Raw genomic sequence first — 25,557 nt, 5'->3', positions numbered from 1 at the left:
GTGTTCTAGTTATTCATTAGAACTCTGTGGTCACTCTGCGGTTCATTACTAGGTGGTTAACGGACTAACTTGCTAGTGCTAGAAGTACTTGTTTGATTCTGCATGTCAAAATGATCTGCTGAAATTGATGAAGAAGATATCTGAAAAAAAACTAGAAAATGTGTTCTCATTTTAGCTTTGTGGAGTACTAACCATAATTTCTATGACAAAACAAACCCCCTAATTTTGTTAATTTCTAAAGGAAATATATATATATATATATATATATATATATATGCTTGCTCCCATGCACCTTTCAAGAACGGATCACTCTCTGGCGGGTGCTGCTCGAAAGGTTTGAACAGCAATGAGGAATTAACGGTACACCTGGGGGTATAGGCGATAAAATCATGATAAATCAGACGAATCTGTACACACCTCTTAATGCACACATTATGTGGGATAGCCGATACACGGCAAGATTTACAAACGCGAGGGGAAGAGGGTGGTTCTATGGAGCCACTAACGCCGATCCACGGCGAGATTGTAACCTCATTTAGAATGAATTCATGAGTAATCACACTTCATAAATAATGAACTTTGTCGACAATTATGTTGTAAAATACTGTGAATATTGTATATAACTTTATTTGACAAACTAGTGTGAACACAATATGTGCATATTCAAAGATGGCGCCCACAGTAACTCGGTGGGAATAGTCCCTCGTTGTTTTTCATTGCCCGTAATGGATAATGTGATGCATTTTTTTGTATATAAAATGGCGCCGCGCTGTATCTGTCATTCAACACACTGACGAAGGGAAGACCCGAAACGCGTCTGTGTAGCGCTTAATAAAAACTGGTAACCAACCTAACCCGCGAGTGCTGCTATCTTCTTCCCGGACGGGAGTGAGGAAAACTTGGAGCGAGATATTTCACACGGGGCACCACCGTGCGAGCAGCACCCGCCAGAGAGTGATCCGTTCTTGAAAGGTGCATGGGAGCAAGCAGATACATAACGGAGGCACCGCCCTGGGGAAGAAGACATCCAATAGAGGCTGTTCGGGCACAACGGACGACTGAGGTCAGCAGGGTATCACACCTAAAGACAGTCCGGTAAGACGAACGCCGTAAAAACTTTGAATGTGATTTGACCAGGGCTTGGCGAGGGGAAGACGGATCAGACCAATTTTTAAGCGCTGGAGCCCGGGACCGGTGCTCCAATCTCGAAACAAACCGCATGTTCAGTGAAACAGCACGCAGGGAAGCGGCGGCTGATATGTTCAAGAGGAAAACTACAGATTCAATCAATCCGGCAACTACGGACAAAGTGTCTACATGCAACAACTTGCAAATGAATTTTACTAAACTTGAGAGACTGTACGAACGCGAAATGCGCAAATGGTGGGAGGCGACCTCCCTCCAAAATTACATCGAGGTTGAGAGGGTCCCACGAGGTTTGCGCATATATACGGTGCCCGCCTATGAAAATCCGGACCCGCTCCTGTTGGAGGAGTGGGCTGCACATATAGCCTCCTCATGCAAAGGGAGTCTAGAAATCCTGGTAAAATTTGCGTGGAGTGACAGGACAAAGACCCTAGCGGAAATTGAGAAGGCGGAGGAAGAAATCGCGAAAGATACAGACAAGAATAAACAGGAAGAAATGAGAGACAAAATGAAGAAACGATTACAACAGTATGAGCTAAAAATCCGGCATAGAAAACAAGAAAAATTCGAACGCGACGAGAGAGACTACCTTATGGGGAGAGTACTAACGTTCGCCAAAAAGTTCGACGGACCCCGGAAAGAAATGTACAAGAGCAAGCAGACACCGATACAAATACCAGAAAGAATTGAGACGTCAGAATCAGACGTGACCGAAAATGAGCAGTCCGGTGATGAGACAGCGGGTCCTTCTGGTGAACCAACGAGAACCCCTTTTCACCAAGAATTCAATCTGATACGACAGTCATGGTTGAGGGGGGGGAAAAGCAAGCCCCCAGAAGTGGACGGAGGCAGACCAGAAGGAGCGGTTGGAAGAGGAAGAGGAAGGGGCAAAACAACCCGGAACAAGAGAGGCGCAAGGTGGTAAATGAAGAGGACAACCTCACCATCATTAACTTAACCTCTAAAAAACTTACCAAGACAGAGGAATCAGTATTGAAATTGGGGCTATCCTTTTGTCCACAAACAAAGTTTGAATTTACACAAACGAGGATTGATCTTTTTAAATTCACTAGAAAACTTAAACTACACAAGTTTTTTAAGATCAAACCAACGAACAAAGAAGCCAGACTAATCAAAGGAAATACCAAGGAGACAGATTTACTAACAGTGGATGACCTTACCACATTGGAACTACTGGAAGAATTACGAAAAGGACAGGAATCGACCACAGAAAAAAATGTAATGACAACAACACAAAGAGCTAGGACCTTGGGGCTTGATCAAGAAGCACCATGTAGTGACTTCAAACCGGTTTCACAATTCTTACCACAAATGCCTCAAGATGCGATCGATGTTTTTTCTGAATCAGTAATCAAGGATCTTGTGCAGTTACGAGAGAAAGAAAATTACAGAACCACCAAACGTAACTTGACTAAAGCCCAAGAGAAAACTTTGCGAGAACTACAAAGCGATCCGACAGTAGTCTACAAACCCTCTGATAAAGGGGGCAATATTGTCTTGATACCAAGGGAACAATATGTAAGGGAAGCCCTAAGACAACTAACTGATACACACAACTATGAATTGACAAACAAAAAGAAATATGAGGAGAGTATCAATGAGTACCACCAAATGATTAAGAAATGGCAGGACAAAACGATGTTAACCATGGAAGAGTTCCTATTTCTAAGAGCCAGCAATCCCATAATTCCAACGTACTATTATCTGCCCAAAGTCCACAAGGACAAATTGAATCCACCCGGCAGACCCATAGTCTCATCATTGGGCAGTCTAACTGAAAAGGTGTCTGTATTTGTGGACCATTTTCTATTTCAATTCGTCCTTCAATTGTCTTCTTATATAAGAGACACCAAAGATTTCATTGCATGCATAGAAAAAGTTAGATGGGAGTCTTCATTCGTCCTCATAACATTGGACATCACTGGATTATACACATGCATAGACCACAAACAGGGACTGGAGGCGGTGGAATATTTCCTGAACAAAAGGTCGATCAAATTACTGGAACATAACAAGATGCTTATTGAATTCATAAGGTTTTGCCTATACAATAACATTTTCCTTTTCCAAGGTGACCTCTACAGGCAGGTGTCGGGGACCGCGATGGGTACCTGCTTCGCCCCCAGCTACGCGAACTTGTTCGTGGGCTGGTGGGAGGAGCAGGTGGTCCGGTCCCCCACCAATGCGATATGGACAGCCAATATAGTGACTTGGCATAGGTACATTGACGACCTATTTATTGTCTGGAGGGGGTCCAATAACAGTGCCATAGACTATATAGCCCACTTGAACAACAACAATCTTAATCTTCAATTCACAGGCGAGATTAGTTCAGTGGCAGTGAACTATCTCGACCTGGAAGTGAGGATTCAAGAGAATAAGATCACTACGGCTCTATACAGAAAGCCGACTGCAGGCAATAGCACATTACACGCTACCAGTGGCCATCCAGACAAATTGAAGAAGAGCATCCCATACGGGGAATTATTGCGTCTTAAACGCAACTGCTCAAGGGATTGTGACTTCGCACATGCAGCAAGAGAGAGTATAGAGAGATTTGCTGCTAGAGGATATGATCTGAAGTTATTAGATACCACCCTAGAAAAGGTCAAAAAGATACCAAGAGGAAAATTGTTAGAGGCTAAAACCAAAGAAGAAAAGAAAGATGAGGGCAAATTCCGCATAATTATGACCTTTTCTGAGGATGCTGACTCCTTAAGACGCATTTTCAGAAAAAATTGGCATATCTTGAAAACTGACCAGATCATTGGGAAGGATATTCCACCTGTCCCACTAATGACTTTTAGAAAGGCTAGATCACTAAAAGACAAATTGGTCCATAGCCATCTGGAAAACCCCATAGTGAAACAAGGGACATTCGGGGAACTAAGGGGTTTTTTCCCGTGTGGGAAATGTAAGGCATGTGCATTTAGCAAAAGAATCCTTAACTATGAAATTAAGGGTATGAAAGAGAGACAAACCATCAAAAAATTCATTACATGCCAAACCACGCATGTAGTCTATTGTCTGACATGTCCCTGTAATCTCAAATATATTGGGAGCACTATACATAGTGTTAAAATCAGAATTTTGGAGCACATGCGTGCTATCACTAACGGGGACATGAGCTATCCAGTTGCCAGACATTTCGCCATCAAACACCAAAGCAACAGGAACCTACTTCAGTATTTTGGGCTTGATCATGTGCCCCCTCACACCAGGGGAGGGGACAGGGTCCTCAAATTGAGGAGATTAGAATCAAGATTTATTATCGACTTACAAACGAAAAGCCCGAAAGGTTTGAACAGCAATGAGGAATTAACGGTACACCTGGGGGTATAGGCGATAAAATCATGATAAATCAGACGAATCTGTACACACCTCTTAATGCACACATTATGTGGGATAGCCGATACACGGCAAGATTTACAAACGCGAGGGGAAGAGGGTGGTTCTATGGAGCCACTAACGCCGATCCACGGCGAGATTGTAACCTCATTTAGAATGAATTCATGAGTAATCACACTTCATAAATAATGAACTTTGTCGACAATTATGTTGTAAAATACTGTGAATATTGTATATAACTTTATTTGACAAACTAGTGTGAACACAATATGTGCATATTCAAAGATGGCGCCCACAGTAACTCGGTGGGAATAGTCCCTCGTTGTTTTTCATTGCCCGTAATGGATAATGTGATGCATTTTTTTTTGTATATAAAATGGCGCCGCGCTGTATCTGTCATTCAACACACTGACGAAGGGAAGACCCGAAACGCGTCTGTGTAGCGCTTAATAAAAACTGGTAACCAACCTAACCCGCGAGTGCTGCTATCTTCTTCCCGGACGGGAGTGAGGAAAACTTGGAGCGAGATATATATATATATATATATATATATATATATTCCGCATAAGGTTGCCCCTAAGAAGATGCCTCTCGAGTAGGGGTTACAGCACAAACCATCTCAGGCAGCATGCACTTCAGCAGAAAGCCGGTCTCTCTGTGGCCAAACGCGTTTCGAGCTCCCTCGAGCTCTTGTTCACTGGCAGAAATGAGGCAGGAAACGAAAATTGAGAACAGCTGCTTTATTTAAATAAGGAATCCCGCCCCAGTGGGCGTTGAAGAGAATGGCCTGATGGTTATGGTAGTCCAATAATAGCAGCCAAACACAGATTCCAACGTTCTTTCACCAAGTGGATTCAAGTCCTGCCACAAAATTCACTAGTTACTCTGTATCCCCATTTGGGTGAGAGACCTGCACCTCCCGCTGAAAGGCACACCAATATTTTCCTGAGACTGAGGCCCCCTCCTTTCCAACGAGCGCCTATGATTCACAGCACTCAGGATCTGCCCCGACGAGCAGCGGGGCATCTTCGCGACCGGGCCGGCCGCTATTGTATTCCGCAAAAGGTTGCCCCTAAGAAGATGCCTCTCGAGTAGGGGTTACAGCACAAACCATCTCAGGCAGCATGCACTTCAGCAGAAAGCCGGTCTCTCTGTGGCCAAACGCGTTTCGAGCTCCCTCGAGCTCTTGTTCACTGGCAGAAATGAGGCAGGAAACGAAAATTGAGAACAGCTGCTTTATTTAAATAAGGAATCCCGCCCCAGTGGGCGTTGAAGAGAATGGCCTGATGGTTATGGTAGTCCAATAATAGCAGCCAAACACAGATTCCAACGTTCTTTCACCAAGTGGATTCAAGTCCTGCCACAAAATTCACTAATTACTCTGTATCCCCATTTGGGTGAGAGACCTGCACCTCCCGCTGAAAGGCACACCAATATTTTCCTGAGACTGAGGCCCCCTCCTTTCCAACGAGCGCCTATGATTCACGGCACTCAGGATCTGCCCCGACGAGCAGCGGGGCATCTTCGCGACCGGGCCGGCCGCTATTGTATTCCGCAAAAGGTTGCCCCTAAGAAGATGCCTCTCGAGTAGGGGTTACAGCACAAACCATCTCAGGCAGCATGCACTTCAGCAGAAAGCCGGTCTCTCTGTGGCCAAACGCGTTTCGAGCTCCCTCGAGCTCTTGTTCACTGGCAGAAATGAGGCAGGAAACGAAAATTGAGAACAGCTGCTTTATTTAAATAAGGAATCCCGCCCCAGTGGGCGTTTGTGGCAGGACTGGAATCCACTTGGTGAAAGAACGTGGAATCTGTGTTTGGCTGCTATTATTGGACTACCATAACCATCAGGCCATTCTCTTCAACGCCCACTGGGGCGGGATTCCTTATTTAAATAAAGCAGCTGTTCTCAATTTTCGTTTCCTGCCTCATTTCTGCCAGTGAACAAGAGCTTGAGGGAGCTCGAAACGCGTTTGGCCACAGAGAGACCGGCTTTCTGCTGAAGTGCATGCTGCCTGAGCTGGTTTGTGCTGTAACCCCTACTCGAGAGGCATCTTCTTAGGGGCAACCTCTTGCGGAATACAATAGCGGCCGGCCCGGTCGCGAAGATGCCCCGCTGCTCGTCGGGGCAGATCCTGAGTGCTGTGAATCATAGGCGCTCGTTGGAAAGGAGGGGGCCTCAGTCTCAGGAAAATATTGGTGTGCCTTTCAGCGGGAGGTGCAGGTCTCTCACCCAAATGGGGATACAGAGTAATTAGTGAATTTTGTGGCAGGACTTGAATCCACTTGGTGAAAGAACGTTGGAATCTGTGTTTGGCTGCTATTATTGGACTACCATAACCATCAGGCGATTCTCTTCAACGCCCACTGGGGCGGGATTCCTTATTTAAATAAAGCAGCTGTTCTCAATTTTCGTTTCCTGCCTCATTTCTGCCAGTGAACAAGAGCTCGAGGGAGCTCGAAACGCGTTTCGCCACAGAGAGACCGGCTTTCTGCTGAAGTGCATGCTGCCTGAGATGGTTTGTGCTGTAACCCCTACTCGAGAGGCATCTTCTTAGGGGCAACCTTTTGCGGAATATACACACACACACATATATGTACACACACATATTTATATGTATACCAAAATGTTACTATTTTAAAATTAGGGAGCTATTAAGTGGCTGAGAAGATGGGTAGGCTGAAGATATGGAACAGGGATGCTCTGCTTCTGCAGACAGCTCTCTCATTATCTATATTTAGCCCCATTACAAATACACAATGTCTCAAATTACTAAAAACCCACCCCTCTCCTCGAATTTTTAACCCTGTGCTCATTAACTACAGCCTGCTCTTCAGGACAGGCTTTAAATTCAACAGCTCTTATTCGAAGAAAATGGTGCTCGGGAGTGCCTCACGTTTGTCTCGTACAGTAAATGTTAGTGTTCTAGTTATTCATTAGAACTCTGTGGTCACTCTGCGGTTCATTACTAGGTGGTTAACGGACTAACTTGCTAGTGCTAGAAGTACTTGTTTGATTCTGCATGTCAAAATGTTCTGCTGAAATTGATGAAGAAGATATCTGAAAAAAAACTAGAAAATGTGTTCTCATTTTAGCTTTGTGGAGTACTAACCATAATTTCTATGACAAAACAAACCCCCTAATTTTGTTAATTTCTAAAGGAAATGCTTAAAGTTTTATAGCTTTGATTTAAGCAAGATTGATTCAGGTGTGTCACAGTTAAGTCATTAATTCTGAATGTAAGTGCTCTAGATGTTAATTGGAGCACTGTGAAGTTCAGTAGAACACTTGGGAATCACCTGATAGACTGCTGATGCTATTGTAAGTGAATGTTTACTCAGAATATCAAGACTTTATTCTCACATGGCTGAGGAAGAGAGTGTGAACCAACAGAGTCGTATTGTGACTAAAATCTTTTATCACCTGGTATATGTGCTCCTTTTTGTGACTCTAAAAATCAGGCTTTCACTACATGCATTTCAATAAATATCATATCACGAGTCCTGTAATATCTCCCACAATATTTTGTCCATGTTGTGGCCAGCAAATCAAAGGGGCTCCTTTCGGACCCCTGCCTGCCTCTTGGGGTCAGGATGTGCTCACCTTACCTCCCTATATTTAAATTTTATTTAGTAAGCAGGGACCATGTACCTGAGTCCTGTAACAGCTGCCAGGTTGTTGCCAGCTAATCAGTGTGGACTAGTTCCCTTTAAATTGGCCTTTCGATCCCATAGTAAACTTTGCTCTCAGATATAGAAAAAAAACGGGTAAACCGACGTACACCAAATTTAACAGAACTTTACTCCAAAAGTGTGCATTTAGTGATTTGGTGTAAATACATCTAGCTGTTTTTGACAAATTATCATTTAAAAAGGTGCTGGGGTTGGGGTCTCCCCTTTTTTGTCTGCCCTGCTTGGTGCGTGCTGGCGAGGTGACAAAGAAGAGGTGTTCTGTCAACTCAGAAAGTGAATGAGCAATACAGATACCTTTAAATCTTATTTTTATCTTGGCACATTTGCTACACAGAGGTCAAATGTCCTCTTATGTCTTACAATTTGCAATTAGAGAAAGAAAAGTTAACACTACTTCCTGGATAAAATAATAAGAAAAATTAAAAAAAATTTGCAAGGTGAATTATCTAACAATTGTGTTGGACAGAGTGTGAAATGAAAGGCTGTAGAATGCCAGTGTTTTCCCTAACACACATTTAAATAGCTTTTAAATAAATGAACTGTACAAAAATTTAAAATGTATTATAGTAGTCATGAAAACACTTTTGGTTTGTAATTATGTGTAATTAAAAAATGGTTTTAATAGGATGAACCAAATCAGAACACTTTACACTTGTCAAATGATACGCATTTTTGCTGAATCCCAATTTCCACAGATTATTGTTTATATCCTGTATAGTTTTATCAGTAAAACTGCATGTTATCCGGAAAGTGTGTGGCCTTTTCAATTGAAAATATGCTGTTTGTTAATGCCAGTGTGCTACCAAATCATGCTTTAGTAATAAATGTATTAAAAGTGAGCTTTAAAACATGAACTGAGAAACATTCCTGCCCCTGCCCTGATGAAAATGCTATTAGTAAACTAAGAGGCAGGTCAGGGGTTATGTGTACCGTATACGTAGGCTAGATTATTATTATACATGGAGAAAAAGTTTAGTCTATTAAATCAAACAATAGTTTTTTATATAGCAGAAATGTTGAACTTGCATATTTGAAGGTGCTCTCATATGTGATAATGAAGAAAAAAGTGGCTCTGTAAAACAAAGTATTTGCTAGGTTCACACAGTTTGAGACAAAATTACGGGTCAAGTACATTACAGTTAGGTCGAGGAGATTGTATACCTGCATGACTAGTAACATTTTTGTGGCCTGCTAACTAAAAAGTCCCTTTGGGTGATTCTGAACCGACTAAAGAGGAACTTTTGGCAGCCATACAGGGATCCAGCACTGCCTTTAAGCTTAAGATCAAAACTGTCTCTAATCACGTCCGCCTCCTTCGCGCAGACCTACGTAAGGTAACTGATAGAGTCAAATCAGCCGATGGTTATATCACCGAATTACAAGGGGAGCTAAAGTCCCTCAGGCGCCAAGTTGCCCAAATGAACACCATCACAGCGAACCTGGAATGGGGGCCAAAAACACGGACGGCCGCTCTCGCCGAAGTAACATGAGACTCTTGGGCTTTCTGAAGAAATCAGAAGGATTCTCAATGGAGCAATTTCTGGAGAACTGGGTGAGGACAGAACTTAAACGTTAAGGTCTCTCTAAACTGTTCATCGCGGCTCCTCCTCGGGCTCTCATTGCCAGGATATCTAACTACCGTGACGGAGACTGTATCCTTTGTGTGGCTAGAGAAGGGTTGGTCCCCAAGTTTGGCAAAGCCAAAATAGCCATCTACCTGGATCACACAAAACATGTGCAGGAGCGGTGTAAATCATACCTCTGCATCAAGCAGAAGCTGAGGGCTCTCAACGTTCGAAATACACTCCTGTACCCATCAGAGCTCAAAGTCCTAAACCAAGGGACGGCCCACTTCTTTTAGTGACTGGACGATGTCCGGGAATGGCTTGAGATTGGAGATGAACCTACAGAATATCGGGTGCCAGCCGCTCTCAGACTTAGGGGACGTGCACCCGTGAACCTTCTGGACAACCCCAAGAGAGGGGGATCAGCCATAACTCTCCCTCTGGGGCCCCGTAGAATCCAGATTAGTGTAGATGAGACTATGCAACTATTTGCCTTGGACCGGCCAACTAATGCACGGGATGTGAACCCGCAGGTGCAGCTTGATGGAATGGATACGGATCCCTCCAGTCATGCGCAGGACATTGTGCTGGCTCATACCCTGATTGGCATGGAGAGGGAGATTAGGGGGTGTATGACTAGCATGATTGATAATGCATGCGGAGCAAGGGTTAGAATGTGGGTTGCATGCCCAACGGTTGGGGATGCATGCACTGGTGACGATGAACGGCATAGTGCCTGAGACTCCAGTGCCCACGCATTGGGTGTGTGGGGTGTGCTTGGGGTCTTCCAGGTCGAAGTGTGCCTCTGGTGCTTGTGAACGAGGATTTATTGATTGTGAAGACTGAAAGATTAGTCACATTATTTACTGGCTGGGGTGCTGTCCGAAAATTGGGTGTTAGCTAGTCCATGTTGGACTGGCTGGGGATGCTGTGCGTGTCCTGGCACATGCAATGGGTGTACTTTGATAGTCATATTGTTGTGCTATATTTATCCATGGGTGGGCGTTGGGGGGTTTGGTTAACATTGTTTGTTTAATCTTACAGTGGCTCAGCAGCAGAGGGGTGGTGGGAAGGGTCGGATGATGGTTCAGGAATTGGGGCACTTACAAAGTTCTGACCTGGAATGTCCGGGCACAGTGTACGTATGTAAAAAGATACCAGGTGCTCACCTTCCTTCAGCAAAAGACACACAATTGATGGACAGAACGCAGAACAAATCAAAACATTCACCCCCAATCAAGAGATCTGGGTTAAATCCATCATTCTTTTGCTCACCATGCCACCCCAGTTTAGACCTGGCCATATGCAGATCAGTCTTGATCCTGTGCCTCATGGGAACAGTCCAGCCCGAACTTCCAAGCCAGGTCCTCCCTGGTCCGGATTTCACCCCTCTTCAGCCAGGATAGCTTGATTCCAGCGGCACAGTGAGCCCGGGACCCACATCTGGGCATACCCGGCGCACTTGGGGCGAGAAAGCAAAAGACACACAATTGATGGACGGAATACAGAACAAATCAAAACATTCACCCCCCAGTCAAGAAATCTGGGTTAAATCAATCATTCTTTTGCTCACCATGCCACCCATAATATGTACCGCAGATTGGACAGCGTATTGATTGCAGGGTTCCCCAGGCTGGACGACTTTCAAGTCACGCCTTTGGCACTGTCCCTATCAGACTCCACTCCCCCTGTTTGTTGAACTGTTGCCTTTGGGAATGCATCGCTGGGAGCTCGATCTTGGCGGATGCCTGTGGATATATTGGAAGATCAAAAGGGGCTCCCTGTTGCGTTCTCTGACAGGCTATTTCAAGTCGAACTGAGACACCACTGGGAAGAGATCTCAAAGCTGTACTTATGGGCGCCTGTATGGGACTTACTTCCGGAGTCGGTAGTGACCTCAATGATGAGCAGGGTGAAGCAAAGCAGACACTTGCTTGAACCCAGGCAATGCACCCAACTTGTCCGGCTCCTTTTGGGAAGGACACCGCATAAGGGGGCGTATCACGGATATTTGGGAGCGACTGGACAAAAATACTTTAAAACAGTAGGAGCATTGTGAAGAGGACAAATCTGGGCACCTACAGGACTGGATTTTGCATGGGGAGCATCCGGACTCTGATAAGTTTGGTCACCCCAGACAAGGCCAGGGTTACTTCCAGGGCAGGTATTGTGGAAGTGTTTCACACACCCCTACAGCGCCTATGCACGGCACACCAGAACATTAGCATGTGTATCTACTCCCCTTACTTGGAAGGGTTGGCTATCCACAAACTGTGACGGACGGCATTGGAGGAGATGAATGAGCAGTTAGGATTAGAAGAGCTTGGGTTGGCACCTAACATGCTCCCAAGAGCCAACACACCGGGTAGCAATGGGTTCCCATCGGAATGCTCACAAACCTTTTCGGCCTCAATAACACAAGGCCTGCTGGAAGTCTTTACAGAAGCTTCAGAACTGGCCGTGTGTACCACATACTATGCAGGAAGGTGAGATCTGTATGCTCCTTAAACCAGAAGGTGATGCTACCAACATAACAGCGGTATTGGCCCCTTTACCATGATAAACAGACGTGAAAATACTCAGCAAAACCCTGGCCGTTTGTTTGTCACCACAAATGCCACGTCTGGTCCATGAGGACCAGTGTGGTTTTATCCTGGGAAGAAGCACTGGCATGGACCTTAGGGGACGGACCCATGTTTTACATGGGACAGAGCATAGTAGGCAGGTGATTGACTTTTTAAAAAGGCTTTCAACACCATAGATTGGGGTTATTTGAATAGGTGAGGCATATCATGGGTGGGTGGGTTCAGCTCCTCTACACAGAACTGACTGCGAGGGTGAGGGTGGGGCATTGCTGCTTGGGGTCATGGACACTCGGTAGGGGAAGTCGCCAGGGGTGCCCACTTTCCCCCCCTCCTATTTGCTTTTATGATAGAGCCGTTTAGCTATATTGGCACACCAGCAATTGCAGGACTGGGGCAAATGGTTTGCCGAGATATGGCTTGCCCCTCTCCCTAATGGGCCTGGTTGCTATTACAAAAATTGTACCGTTCCCACTGTGTCTTTACGTGCTGCAGAACTCGTTATGTCTCCGTCTGAACACGATTTTTAAGCAGCTTGACTCCATTTTAGATATGCTCCTATAGGCGGGATGACGCAGCAGAGTGACCCTGTTGACTTTAACCAATACTATGCCGCGCACCTTCAACGGGCTGCCAGATGACTCCACCTGGGACACAATCCGGAGAAGAGGCTAATGCCGGGCAGTGTGGCGGCGGGCCGATTGCCGAAATTACTGGAGGAGGGTGCAAGGACTTCGGTGGATCTCCAGTACATAATGCGACAAGCAGCTTATATCTGGCAGCGCTTTGTTCAGTCCGTCCTGAAGCGGGCCTCGTTCCACAGAGAACTTGGCGTTTTGACATTGACACTGATTAGACGGTTATTAGACCATATGTCCTTCCAGACATGGCAGGAGGGAGGGTGCACACTTTTGGGGGACTTCTACCCCAAAGAAACATTATTTTGTTTTGAGGAGGCACTACAAGAATACACGCTTGGCCCTGGTCACTTTTTGCATCATGCAAGCCAGAGTGAAATAGCCAGGTGGCCCTCATCCCCTCACAAACACTTGGGTTGTTACTGTGCTGTGGCACAGGGCGCCACCTAATAACCTTAATATACAGAACCATGCATGCAGAGACTGGTGGGGTCTGCCCTGGGCCCTCTGGCATGGCCTTTGGACTTCGACACTCCACTGACTGACAGGGATTGGACACGAGTCAATGAACTAACACATTCTGTCTCAAGTAATGCTTGAATTAGGTTTATACATTACAACTTTCTTCACAGGACTTGCATCACTCCTGGGTCCCTGCACCACTTTACCTCGATGCATTCTGACAGCTGTCCCCGATGTGGTGCGTATAGCGTGGACTTTTTGCACTTTGCATTGCATTGCCGCCTGGTGCAGACCTTTTAGCACCAGGTCGGCGCTGATATTGCCAGCACCACACGTCTGCACATAGCCCCCTCGCCCCAGTGCTGCCTTTTGGGCAATGTCAAATTACCAAAAGGTAGGAAACTGCGATATGAATTTTTGCAATTGGTTTTTGTGTTGGCTAGACATAGGGTTGCCATCACATGGATGGGGCAATGAGCACCTGGAATAGTACACTGGCACTAGGACATATTGGAGCGGTCACTAGCAGAGGAGACCCATATGAAACTTGGTAGATGTGATGACAAGTTAGCAGAGGATCTAACAGACTGGAGAGAGTTATGTGCTGTACTCCTAAAAAACCATCGTCGGATCAGCCCTCATCGGACAGTGATGGGTCTGACGATAGTGGGGGGAAGCACACAGATGAGCGGTCCCAGCCGAGGGGGAAGGACAAATTCTGTGGGGTGAGGTTGGTTGTTCTCATGTGGACACTAATGTGTCCAGTGCTTGAAGCAGTGTTGATTGTAAAGCTGCACTTGGTCTATGTGCACTTTATCTGCTACCGTATCCACCACTAACTGCTGATTGGTTCTTTGAATTGTTCTAAAAAACTGAAAAATAAAGTTTAAAAAGAAACGATAGTCACTTTTAACTTTGTGTGTATGTATGTATGTTTGTGTGTATATATATATATATATACATAGAGAGAGAGAGAGATACACAAGTGATTTACATGCTTTCCTGCTTCATGTGTTGTTTTGACAGCAGTTCATGAATCTCTGCATGTAGGTGTATCCCTTGCTCTCGTCTCAATTTTGGTTTATAGAAGTCCAGAGGTGAGATCCGAAAGCTCTTTTCATCTGAACACAGAGGTGGCTACTGAGCATATATCATATTGTGACGAACACTGGTGCCGCCATTTCAGAGAAATGTATCCTGAAAGTGTCCTGTGGGAAGTCCCACTGATTCTAATATTTTAATTTGGACACCTTTTAACAAGTATGAAATCCTTGTCAGTCTTAGTGAAATTTCACAATTTCGGTGGCTATGTAATATATTTATAGCATGTGTAAATTAGAACTGCAACTACAACATTTTATTCGCTCAGCCCTCCACCAGTTGTGAACCTATGTATAGACAGTGGAGCTTTGCTTTGATTAGGAATGCTGATTCTTCGGGTATTCCAGTTCGTTTGGTACATTTTCTGACAAATATCGAATGGTTTTAATATAATAAAATGTTGAGAGTGGGATTGTATTTTTCAACAGAGGACCCGTATTGTTAGTTAAACCTGGTGAGGAGTTGGTGCTGCTGCAAGTAAGGGTAATCTGAAAACTCTCCAAACAATCCAGGATGCAGCAGCATGAGTAGTAGTAGTGATGGATATTCTTAGAAGAGATTACATCACTCCTGCTTCAGGCAGACCTTGTACATAACAGACAGCAGTACTATGGAATTTCTTGCCTAATAAGTTGACGTTAGAATAGAGACTGTTCAGGAATAATGTTGGTAGGTCTGTATCCCAGACGAATTTTGTCTAAAGATAAGTAGCTGGTTGTATTCTCAGTAAAGCTGAAGACCAGCCAGAGCAAAATATTTTTCCAGACTTCCTACATTGGTTTTGATATTGTGCTTTTTGCAGTGCATGTACACTCGTAGAGGTTTCCTGTCACTGTTACTAGGTAAGAACATTTCAAGATAATGGAGAAACACTCAGAGGGGTTTTAGAGCCAACTTTGTGTGCATGTAAGCAGACTTTCAGCTGTTATGGATTATCTCTACTAAGCACATAGATTCCCTCTTTGTTAGATTTAGGTAAAGTGAATTACTAAAGTCCAACCTAGTGCCTACAAGTGCAATGACTACTGGGGTGTGACCTGCAGGCGTAAATAAAGGAAGTATTTGTCGCAACAGCTTCTACTGCAATTGAAATGCTGATAAAATGGTAAAGATGTAAGAGGAAGTAAAAGACAGGAGTCAGTTGTGAATGTCAGATCCATAATTGCCCCAAATGGAACAGAACAGACTCAAATTCATAGGCCAGAAAGTTGAGTTTCCTAACTTCTCTTTACTCCCTCCCCAGCGACCCCCAGTTGTAAATGAATGCACTTAACTTATAAAAATAAACCTAAGATTGTTGCATAATAATGTTTGAATATGTTTTATTCCCAGACTGTTCTGTGGTACTAGGGCTCCCTGTTCACTTCATGTCTGCTTTGTTTCAGTTCCAGAAAGATGATCCTCCTTTTTATCTTAAACCTCCTCCTAAAGCAGCTAGACCTGAAAAAGAGGTTGATCCTGAATATGAGGAAAAGATGGTAAGTTCTTTGTTATCAGAACAACATATATTGTAATTAGTTGTGTTGCTGTTATTTGTATGGTCAGCTTAAACGGTCAGATTATAGGACAATGCAGACACAAAGTTAACGAGATGCTACATTTAGACAGTCCTGTTTTCAGTGTTTATTTTTTCTGTTTTTCAGTGGTTTTTTCACAGTGTTTGCTACCTTTTGAAATTAATGCTTATCAGTGTTTATTCAGCTGGCTAACTCCCAAAATGGACAAAAACTGGATTTCTAGTGCTTATTTTTTAAGTAATTGTTATAGAGCACGTATTTATTTTAAAGAAGAAGTAATGCAGGGCATATAGTGTCTTTTGTAGGTAGTGTATCCAATAGACTGTTTTAAGCATAGAACGTCTGTGCATTGCACTTTCACTCATCTCGTTACCCCCTTTCATATCTCATTACCTCTCTCACTTACTCTGTCAGGTCTCTGTCTGGTTTACAGGATTGCTAATGGGCTTAAAAATAGAGTGCTATATTTAAATGTTTTAACAGAAAAAAATCTGTACAAAGTTGGGGGTCATTCACCCACTCACTCAATATTATAACATTGTAGGGGTGGTCAACCCTGCCAATAGCATGGTACAATATGAAAGTTTTGAAGTTTTTGAATTGCACTAAATGAATTTGTAGCCCTGCATTTTCAGGCACCTGAAACTTGATGCTTGAAGCATGGTCACCAATGCTTTTCTGTACCTTTTGCCTCACTACATTTAAGGTGGTTCTGGTGTTGGGAAGGCATTCATGGCTTTCAAGTGCCACATTCCAAATGTCTCAATTAGGTCAGCCCTGACTCTTTAACAGAGATCAGAGTATTCTAGGACTTGACATTTTGTTGTGACTATGGGCTCAAACACCACAGTAGTAAAGTGTTGATGGGTAAAAAAGGTAGGGTTAGGTGAAGGTATCACACATAATAATTGGACACCCTGCAGCTATGAACTTTGTTGGTATGTGGAAACTCTTGTTTCATTTTTTTCACCACTATCCCATATGCATGGAGACAGCATTATTTTCACAAGTATCCGTCACTACACTTTACATTGAATCTTTAAAGCCTGAGGTGTTGTGAAGTTGTCCTGCTAATGCTGACTTGTTAGACAAGAGGGGCGATGCATCAACGTGTTTTACCCATTCTTTGTCTGTGGGTAAATGTGATGCTACACATTGGCCAATATTCATAGGAGCCAGCCAGTTTACCAGTCAGTAAAATGATTACATACTGCAAGAAGAGCAAATATGATTATGAGGCTCCCAGATTCTCTACAATGTATAAAATAATCAGACCAAACATGGTTCTAAAACTTGCACCTTTAATCCAATCACACAAAGCTGGAGGAAAGAAAAGGAAGACTAAACAATATTTACTGACTTCCTTAACCCCTTTCGATGGTAGGCTTTCCCCCCGCACCCATGCTAAGCCTTTTTTTGGCTATCTGGTGTAGTTATCGCTTAGGCCCCCGTAACATTTTGTCCACATAAGGCATCCATGCCCAATTTGGAACCATTTCTTCCAACATCCTGGAGATTGTAAAGGTACCCGGGGTTTGTGGATTCTCTTGGAAGGGGGCCGATATATTAACGAAAAAAACAGCAAAATGTTGTTTTGGGGAAAAATGGGAAGAAAGAGCTGCAGACGAAAGTGTCTGTTTTTTTTCCCTGCAAATGGTTTCAATGAAAGGTTTGCAGTGCTAAAATCACCATCTTCCCTGCTTTCAGGAACAAGCAGACATTTGTAATAGAACCAACATTTTCTACACAGTTTGGGCATTTTACTAGGACATAGCCTATTTTTTCTATTTTCTGTGCTATCAACCTCCTTCCAGTTAGTGGTAGAAATTGATGTGAAACCAATGATGGATCCCGGAAAGCTATACATTTCTGAAACGCAGACTAAATTCTGTATTCAGCAAGAGGTCATTTGTGTAGATCCTTTAAGGTTTTCCTGTAGAAAGTAACAGTTGAAATGAAAAAATATTGAAATTGAGTTGTAAAAAAACAGCCATTAGTGCCTACGTTTTGACCTGTAACGTCTTCTAAGTATGGCAGATTTTGTAAAGAAATATACTGTTAAGTCCACTGGACCCTTCTGGTTGCGGGGATATATAGGACATGTAGGTTTCCCAAGAACCTGAGGTACCCAGAGCCAATAAGTGAGCTGCGCCTTCCAATAGTTTTTCATTGTGTACCGGGTATACAGCAATTCATTCGGTAAAATATAAAGACTGATAAATAGGTATCAAGTAAACCTATGTATTTCTGAAATGGGAACAACGTAAGGAGTTTAGAAGAAGTGTTTATTTGCACATCTCCGCATATTTGGGTACTCATGCTAGCATGTGAATTAGATGGCATTTTTCAAAATGACTTCTTTTTTACACACTGTCTTACATTTGGATGGCAAAAATCTGTGGCATAGCTATTACTTTTGCCTCCAGGGGCAATCCCTTAGTTTGCCGCCAGGTTCAGGTAGGAGCGTGAGGGGAAGTGCAGGAGAGTGCTGGCGACAGATGACTATGGGGGATCTGGCGACTACGACAAGGGAGAATTAAAAAAAAAAGAAAACTTACTTTGCACTCGCTGCCGCCCCCCAAAAAGTCCTTGCACCCCCACCTTGCTACGCCACTGCAGAAGTGCATAGAATGTCAATTGGTAATAACACTTCTACTTTTTTGTGTTCCCCTAAGTCTTCTGATGAAAATGGTACCTCACTTGTGTGGCTAGGCCTTGTGCCTGTAACGGGAAACGGCCCAAAAAGCAATGTGTACTCATCAAATTTTTCCAGTGAAAACTGACCTTTTTTTGCAATGTGCCTAGCTGTGGATTTTGGACCCTAGCTCAGCCGGCACCTAGGTAAACCTACCAAACCTATACACTTATAAAAGTAGACACCCAGGGGAATCCAGGATGGGTGACTTGTGTGGCTCTCACCAGGTTATATTCCCCAGAATCCCTTGCAGACCTCAAACTTTGTGAAAACAAATAAAAAAATAAACATTTTCCTCATATATCTGTGTTGGAAAGTTTTGAGATCTGTGGGGAGCCGCAAACGTCCACCCAGCATTCCCCCAAGTCTCCCGATAGAAATACCCCACTGGTGTGGGTAGACCTAGGTGCTGTGACAGGAAACGGCCCAAAACGCAACGTGGACACCACATTTTTCCAGTGAAAACTGACCCTTTTTAGGTCTCGGGACCATTCGGTCTGCCGAAGGCAGAACCGGAAGTCCGGAGATTTAATGTTTTGGAGAAGAGGGGCTTGAACCCGCCCCTCTTCTCCCCTCTTCTCCATTGGCTGGCCTCTTGAATGCTGGCCAGCCATTGGAGAAGAGGCTTTGTCTCTCCGAACAGGCCCCGTCCTTTTCGGATTCGGGGGCGTGTTTTTTGCTACTTTTCTGATTATCTCCTCCAGCCAATGGCAAGAGGAGAGAACAGAAAAACAAGCCCCCGAATCCGGAAACGCCGCTGCCTTTCTCCGAGGCATTTCTGTTTCGCCTCGGAGAAAGGCGGTGGTGTGCTTGTTCTCTACTCCACGGGTGGCAACTCTTCAGGTAAGGCTCGCTGCGGTGAAGTCTCTTCTTTAGCTAAGTATAAAATGAGACAAGATATCTGCTGCGAATGCAGGACGCCATGGATATCAATCTCAAGCTTACAATAGGCCACATTGTGTGCTCCTCGACAGTCACTTTCTTTTGTACTATAGTCACTATTTCTTTTGTACTAAGACTCGTGCTAACCATCAATGGCAGTTTTTATTTGCACGTAGTTTGTTTGTATCGTAGTCATGCGTTCACACGACCGCGGTTGTCTCAACAGAGTGTTGCCACTGCCTCCAAAGCTGTAAGCAGCCCGGCACCAGGCAGAGGACGCCCTCTTTATCTGTTTCGTATCTGAGCGTGCCCTCTTGTGGCAAGAGGTCTCGTCTGCTTGCTGGTGATATGGCCTATGTTCGGCTAACACCCTCCGAAAACTTTCCTCCAGCATCTCAACCAATGTCACGGGATTTTAATATACTGCTATGCTCAGTTATTTTATTTTGTGCTGTGATATCTTAGGCTCGTTTTGTTAAACTAACACGAACACGTCTTTTTGTGTCAGGAGGTGAACATTTTGAGGTGGGGGTATATTTTACATAACCTTTTTTAAAGCTGTGGTTAAAAATAGTTTGACGCGATCTACGTTAAAACATGGGTAAATTAATATTCACATCGTATGTGAAAAAATCTTGCGTTATGGGTCAGCCTTCCCCAAAGTTTTGTTTAATTTATTATGATGTGGAAAACTCAATAAAACATTTTTTTTTTTTTTTTTTTTTTTTTGAAAGTTTTATTGAACAATAATTCGATTACAAGCACGGGCCTACAACCACCAGGGCCGGCCGCTAAGTACAGAATGAAATATACATTTATCAAAGCTGCAGCCGGTTCCCGGGGGTCGGCCCCGTAGTGAGTCCGGATAGTTCTAGAGGCACAGGAGACTTAGATCAAACAAACACAGAAAACTAAAAGAAAAACAAAAGGCGAGGCATAAAGACAAACGGCGCAGGTCAGGCTTCCTCCGGGGAACTCCAGGTCAGACCATTAAGCAGCACACGAAAGGAAGGAGTACCGGGAGGCTGGGGACGGGGGGGGGGGGCCAAGGGAACTGAACGTCCATATGTAGTCATTCCAAAAGGTGCCCGGAACCGTCAAGGGTCAGGGGGACATAGCGATATCGGTGTCCACCAGGGGGGGCGTACAGATACCCCCGCGATAGGCATTCCACTGCCCCCAGATTCTGCCCCATGCCCCCGGCTTACCACGGGCAACATACACAGTCTTCTCCCTGAACATACACCAGTCCATATTCTCCTTCCATACTGACACGGTGGGCGGCCGCTGGGCACCCCAAAGCTGCGCTATATCTCTCTTGGCAATCATGTTCCCCAGGGCCGCCCACCGAGTCTGAGCCGCGCTATAATCATTGGGCTCCCACACATTCAGGACACAGCGACGCACCTCCGGCAGCAGCACAACCCCAGTGACCTGTCCCATAACCGTATGCACCCGGCGCCAGTAGTCCGCCACCTCGCGGCACTCCCACAGGATATGGAGAAAGGTGGCACTGAGCCCACAACCCCGCTTACAGAGCCCATCGTCGGAATATCCCATCGAGACCAAGCGAGGACCCGTCACATACACCCGGTGAAGAATCTTAAGCTGTACCAACCGGAGACTGGCTGGAATGGCGACCTCTTTGGGGGACGACAGTGCAGACTGCCAGTCCTCGTCGTCCAATTCCACCCCATCCCCCGTCCAAGCCTCCCGAAGGCGCACCAAGAGGTCAGCCCGATGATTAATCAGTTTCTTATAAATTAAAGAAATAGTGCTGTCCGGGACATGTCAGTCAAGTATGCGGTCCTCGAGGGGCGAGGAAACCGGGATCGTGGTCCCCTCTCCAAAGACCGAGAGCAGGGCGTGTCGAACCTGGGCATAGCGGAAGAACTCCCTGTCCGTAAGCTCATATTCGGCCTGAAGAGCCGCGAAAGTCTTAACCGCGCCCTTATGCCACAGGTCTCCCACTTTGCTGATACCAATCGTGTCCCACTGGTCAAACCCCTTCGTAGTCCAGAGGCTCCCCAGGCGATCGGAGGCAAACAAAGGAGTAGCACATGTCAGTCGCTCACCCCAGCCCGTGGCCGCAGTGGCGGCCCTCCAGGTCCGCACAGCGATCTTAGTAGGACCCGTAAGGGTCCGGCCAGCCGAGCGGGAGTACAGCGCCCTGTTATAGTCCCCGCCGGGAAGCAGGAACTTGTCCATCTCATACGCCGGGTTCAGGCCAGGCGCATACGTGGCATGGTTGATGGCCGAAAGCTGCGCGGCCCAATAATACCTGCGAATGTCGGGAAGCGCGATGCCCCCGTCATACCAGGGGAGAGTAAGCTTAGCAAGAGCAATACGCGCCCGCCCGTCCCACACCAGTCTCCTCTGCAGGCTCTCTACCTCCCGAAAGTAGGCCACTGGGATGACGTCGAAGGAATTCTGGAGTGCATAGAGGAACCTGGGAAGGGACATCATTTTGAACAGCGCGGCCCGACCCAGGGGGGACAGGGGCAGCCTGCACCACCGGGCCGTATCCTCTCGCAATCGCCGAAGCGGACGCAGGAGATTCAGCTCATAGCGAGCCACCGGGTCCAGCGAAACGTATATCCCCAGGTACTTAAAGCCGCTCAGTGATACCTGGATCGGAAGCCGAGGCGGTAGGAGTGGAGGACCACCGGAGATCGGATAGACGCAGGATTTAGACCAATTGATCGTGAGACCCGAATTACTCCCAAAGGAAGTCAGAACGTCAAAGAGGACGTTGAGCGACTGCCGCGGTGAGGTGAGATATAGGAGAATATCGTCCGCATACAGCGAAACCCGATCTTCAAAGCCCGGGGCCCACCGGATCCCTCGAAGCGAGGGCTCCCAGCGGAGCCAAGCCGCGAGTGGCTCCAGGGCGAGAGCGAAGAGCAAAGGGGACAACGGGCATCCCTGCCTCGTGCCCCTGCCGAGGGCAAAGGGCCGAGAGACCCGCCCGTTCACCACCACCTGAGCCATGGGTCCCGTGTACAGAAGCTTCACCCAGCCAATAAATCCTTCCCCAAAGCCAAATTTAGCCAAGACAGCCCAGAGGAATGGCCACTCGATGGTGTCAAAAGCCATCGTGGCATCCAAAGAAACCAGCACGGCCGGTTCGGAGAGGAGCTCCGCCCTGGCAAGGGCGCCATGAAGACGCCGCAAGTTAAGAGCGGTGTTACGATGCGGGATGAATCCGCATTGGTCCGGATGAATCAGATCGCACACGACGCTCAACAGACGATTGGCAAGGACTTTCGCCAGGATCTTAGGCTCCGCATTTAGCAGTGAAATAGGCCGGTAAGAAGTACAGCGATCTCGCGGCTTGTCCTCCTTGGGGATAACGACTATCGTGGCCAAACGCTGATCGACCGGGAGGGAACCCGCCGCCAGAGACTCACGGAACATGCGACTGAGGAAGGGCGCAAGCTTGTCAGGGCGCAATTTATATAGCTCAATGGGCAGACCGTTGGGACCCATAGCCTTGCCCGAGCGAAGGGAGCGGATCGCGGTCGCTATTTCATCCACCGACAAGGGGGCGTCCAGCCGCTCACGGTCCTCAACGGACAGGCAGGGCAAGGCGATATCCCTCAGTAGAAGGCGAGAGTCGTCCTCATCCCTGTCAGTCACTGGGGAGTACACAGCCCGGAGGTGGTCGGCAAAACATTCCACAATCTCGTCAGGCTCCGTCACACACACACCATCCGCAGCACGCAACTCCGGGACCACACGATTCAATCTCTCCTTCCTGTCCAGCCACGCGATCAACTTTCCCGCCTTGTCCCCGGCATCGTACAGTCGACCCTGCTGCTCCCTATACATAGTTTTGGCCGCGTCAGTGACCAGGGACCTATATTCAAACTGTTTTAGGCTGAGGGCATGGAGCCCGTCCGGAGTAACATTCGCCTCCAAGGCCGACTCCAGCCCCAAGATGTCAGTCTCCAGCCTCACCACTGCCTCACTCTTGACCCTCTTAGCCACCACTATCTGGGAAAGGGCGTGTCCGCGGATCACGGTTTTAAAGGCTTCCCACAGGGACATTGCAGAAGACACCGACCCCTCGTTATCCAGGAAGTATTGGTCCATAGCCTTAACCAGGCTGTCACGAGTCGTAGGGTCTCGCAGGTACCATGGGCTAATGGGAGCGATCCGCCCTGCAGACCGCGGCCCGGTGTCAAAAACAAGCCACAGCGGAGAATGGTCGGAGATACCCCGCGCCAGGTGCCTGACCTCTCGAATCCGACCAGTCTGCGCCGCGGGCATAAGGAAGTAGTCTAACCTAGAGAGACTCCCATGCGCCCCCGAGTGAAAGGTGAATTGACATTGGGTCGGATGCATTAATCTCCAACTATCCACCAGGCCGAAGGTCTCCAGCATCCCACCCAGCCATGCCTGGGCAGCGGGGAGGGTCCTTGGTGGGTGACGATCCAGTTCACCCGAAACCACAGAATTAAAGTCCCCGCCCATGAGCAGGAGGCTGTCCGGAAGGTCAAGCAGCATTCGACCCAAGTCAGTGAAGGTGGAGTTCTGGAGGCCCGGGGGGACGTAAACTGAAACCAGGGCAAGGGGCTGCCCCTCCCACCTCCCAATCAAACACACATAGCGCCCTCTGTCATCCGAGACTATCTTAGTGATCTCCACCGGAAGTGAGGTTCGCAGCAGAATGCCCACCCCCCTGGAACCAGTTGTGAAACCAGAATGGGCCACGAGGCGGTATCCCCCCCTGTTCATTGCATGACAAACATTGCCAACCAGATGCGTCTCCTGGAGAAACACCACATCAGGAGTCAAACGACGCAAATATTGCAGTACTACACCCCGCTTGATACGGTCCCCCAACCCATTGACGTTCCATGACATAAGCCTCAACCCGTCCCCCCCCATCCCCCCCAATAGATCAAGGGTCCCCCCGCCTGCAGCACAGTTCCCAAATGTGGACAAAAATCAGTACCTCGCCCTGTAAACAAAAAACACACAGCAAAACAAACCCTCCTCCCCCCCAACCCCACCCCAGGACCAACTCCCCCCACCCTGCACCCCTGCGGGCCAAAAAAAACCCCCAACTTGCAGTGTGCCTGTCGCCCCACTAACCCCATTCTACGAAAAGAACCCAGAGGAGGTAAGGGACCCGTCCCCGCCCGCCCCCCTCACTGGTCCTGGTAAAACACAATATGCAAATGAAATAAGACCCGACTGTACAGTGCAAAAAGGCAAAATCAAGGACCAAAAGTCATTCTAAAGGGGACCCATCACCTGCGGTGCCCGCAGAGGGTCCGGGACGGCCACCTCCGTCCGGCAGAGAGTCCAGCCAGTCACTTGCAGCCACAGGAGAGTCAAAAAAGGCTGTCCGATCCCCATGTTCCACTCGGAGTTTTGCAGGGTAGAGCATCGAATACTTTAGGCCCAGCTCACGGAGACGACGCTTCACCCCTTGGAATCCCATCCGTTGTTTCTGGACCAGTTGCGTGAAGTCCGGGTAAAAATTGATGGTCGAGTTCTCATGACGAACCGGGCCGTGGGTCCGTGAGGCCTGCAGAATAGCGTCGCGGTCCCTGTAATAGAACAGTTTGGCCACGATAGGCCTCGGGGGGGCCCCCGGCCGTGGCCGACCGCCCGGAACTCGATGGGCCCGCTCCACGGCAAAGAACTTACTTAGGCCAGCCGAGGACAACTGTTTCAGGATAAGTTCCTCGACCACGAGGTCAACCGGGCGGCCGTCAGAGGACTCCGGTACACCTATGACGCGGATGTTGTTGCGTCGGGCCCGTCCCTCGAAGTCCTCAAGCCGCCGGGCCATATGGTCGTTAACCACCCTGATGTCTCCAAGCGCGGCCCGCAGATCCGACACATCCGCACCGAGGGTGGAGGTCCGTGCGTCGAGAGCCTGGACCTTCTCGTTAG

At 46.8% G+C, this 25,557-nt stretch overlaps 1 protein-coding gene across 2 annotated transcripts in view; it reads left to right on the top strand.

The window, feature by feature from the left end:
* The window catches only part of LOC146829460 (SWI/SNF-related matrix-associated actin-dependent regulator of chromatin subfamily A member 1), a 1,967,301-nt gene that overhangs the window by 68,272 nt on the left and 1,873,472 nt on the right, over positions 1–25,557 (top strand). For both annotated transcript variants that reach the window (XM_085608144.1, XM_085608145.1), the window contains exon 2: positions 15,939–16,031. In XM_085608144.1, the coding sequence (XP_085464270.1) occupies positions 15,939–16,031 (93 nt within the window). The remainder of the gene's footprint in view (positions 1–15,938; positions 16,032–25,557) is intronic.

The sequence above is a fragment of the Triturus cristatus genome, chromosome 5_2 (assembly GCF_964204655.1).
Source record: "Triturus cristatus chromosome 5_2, aTriCri1.1, whole genome shotgun sequence".
In the NCBI taxonomy this organism is placed as follows: domain Eukaryota; kingdom Metazoa; phylum Chordata; class Amphibia; order Caudata; family Salamandridae; genus Triturus; species Triturus cristatus.
This window is presented reverse-complemented; position numbering and strand designations above follow the sequence as displayed.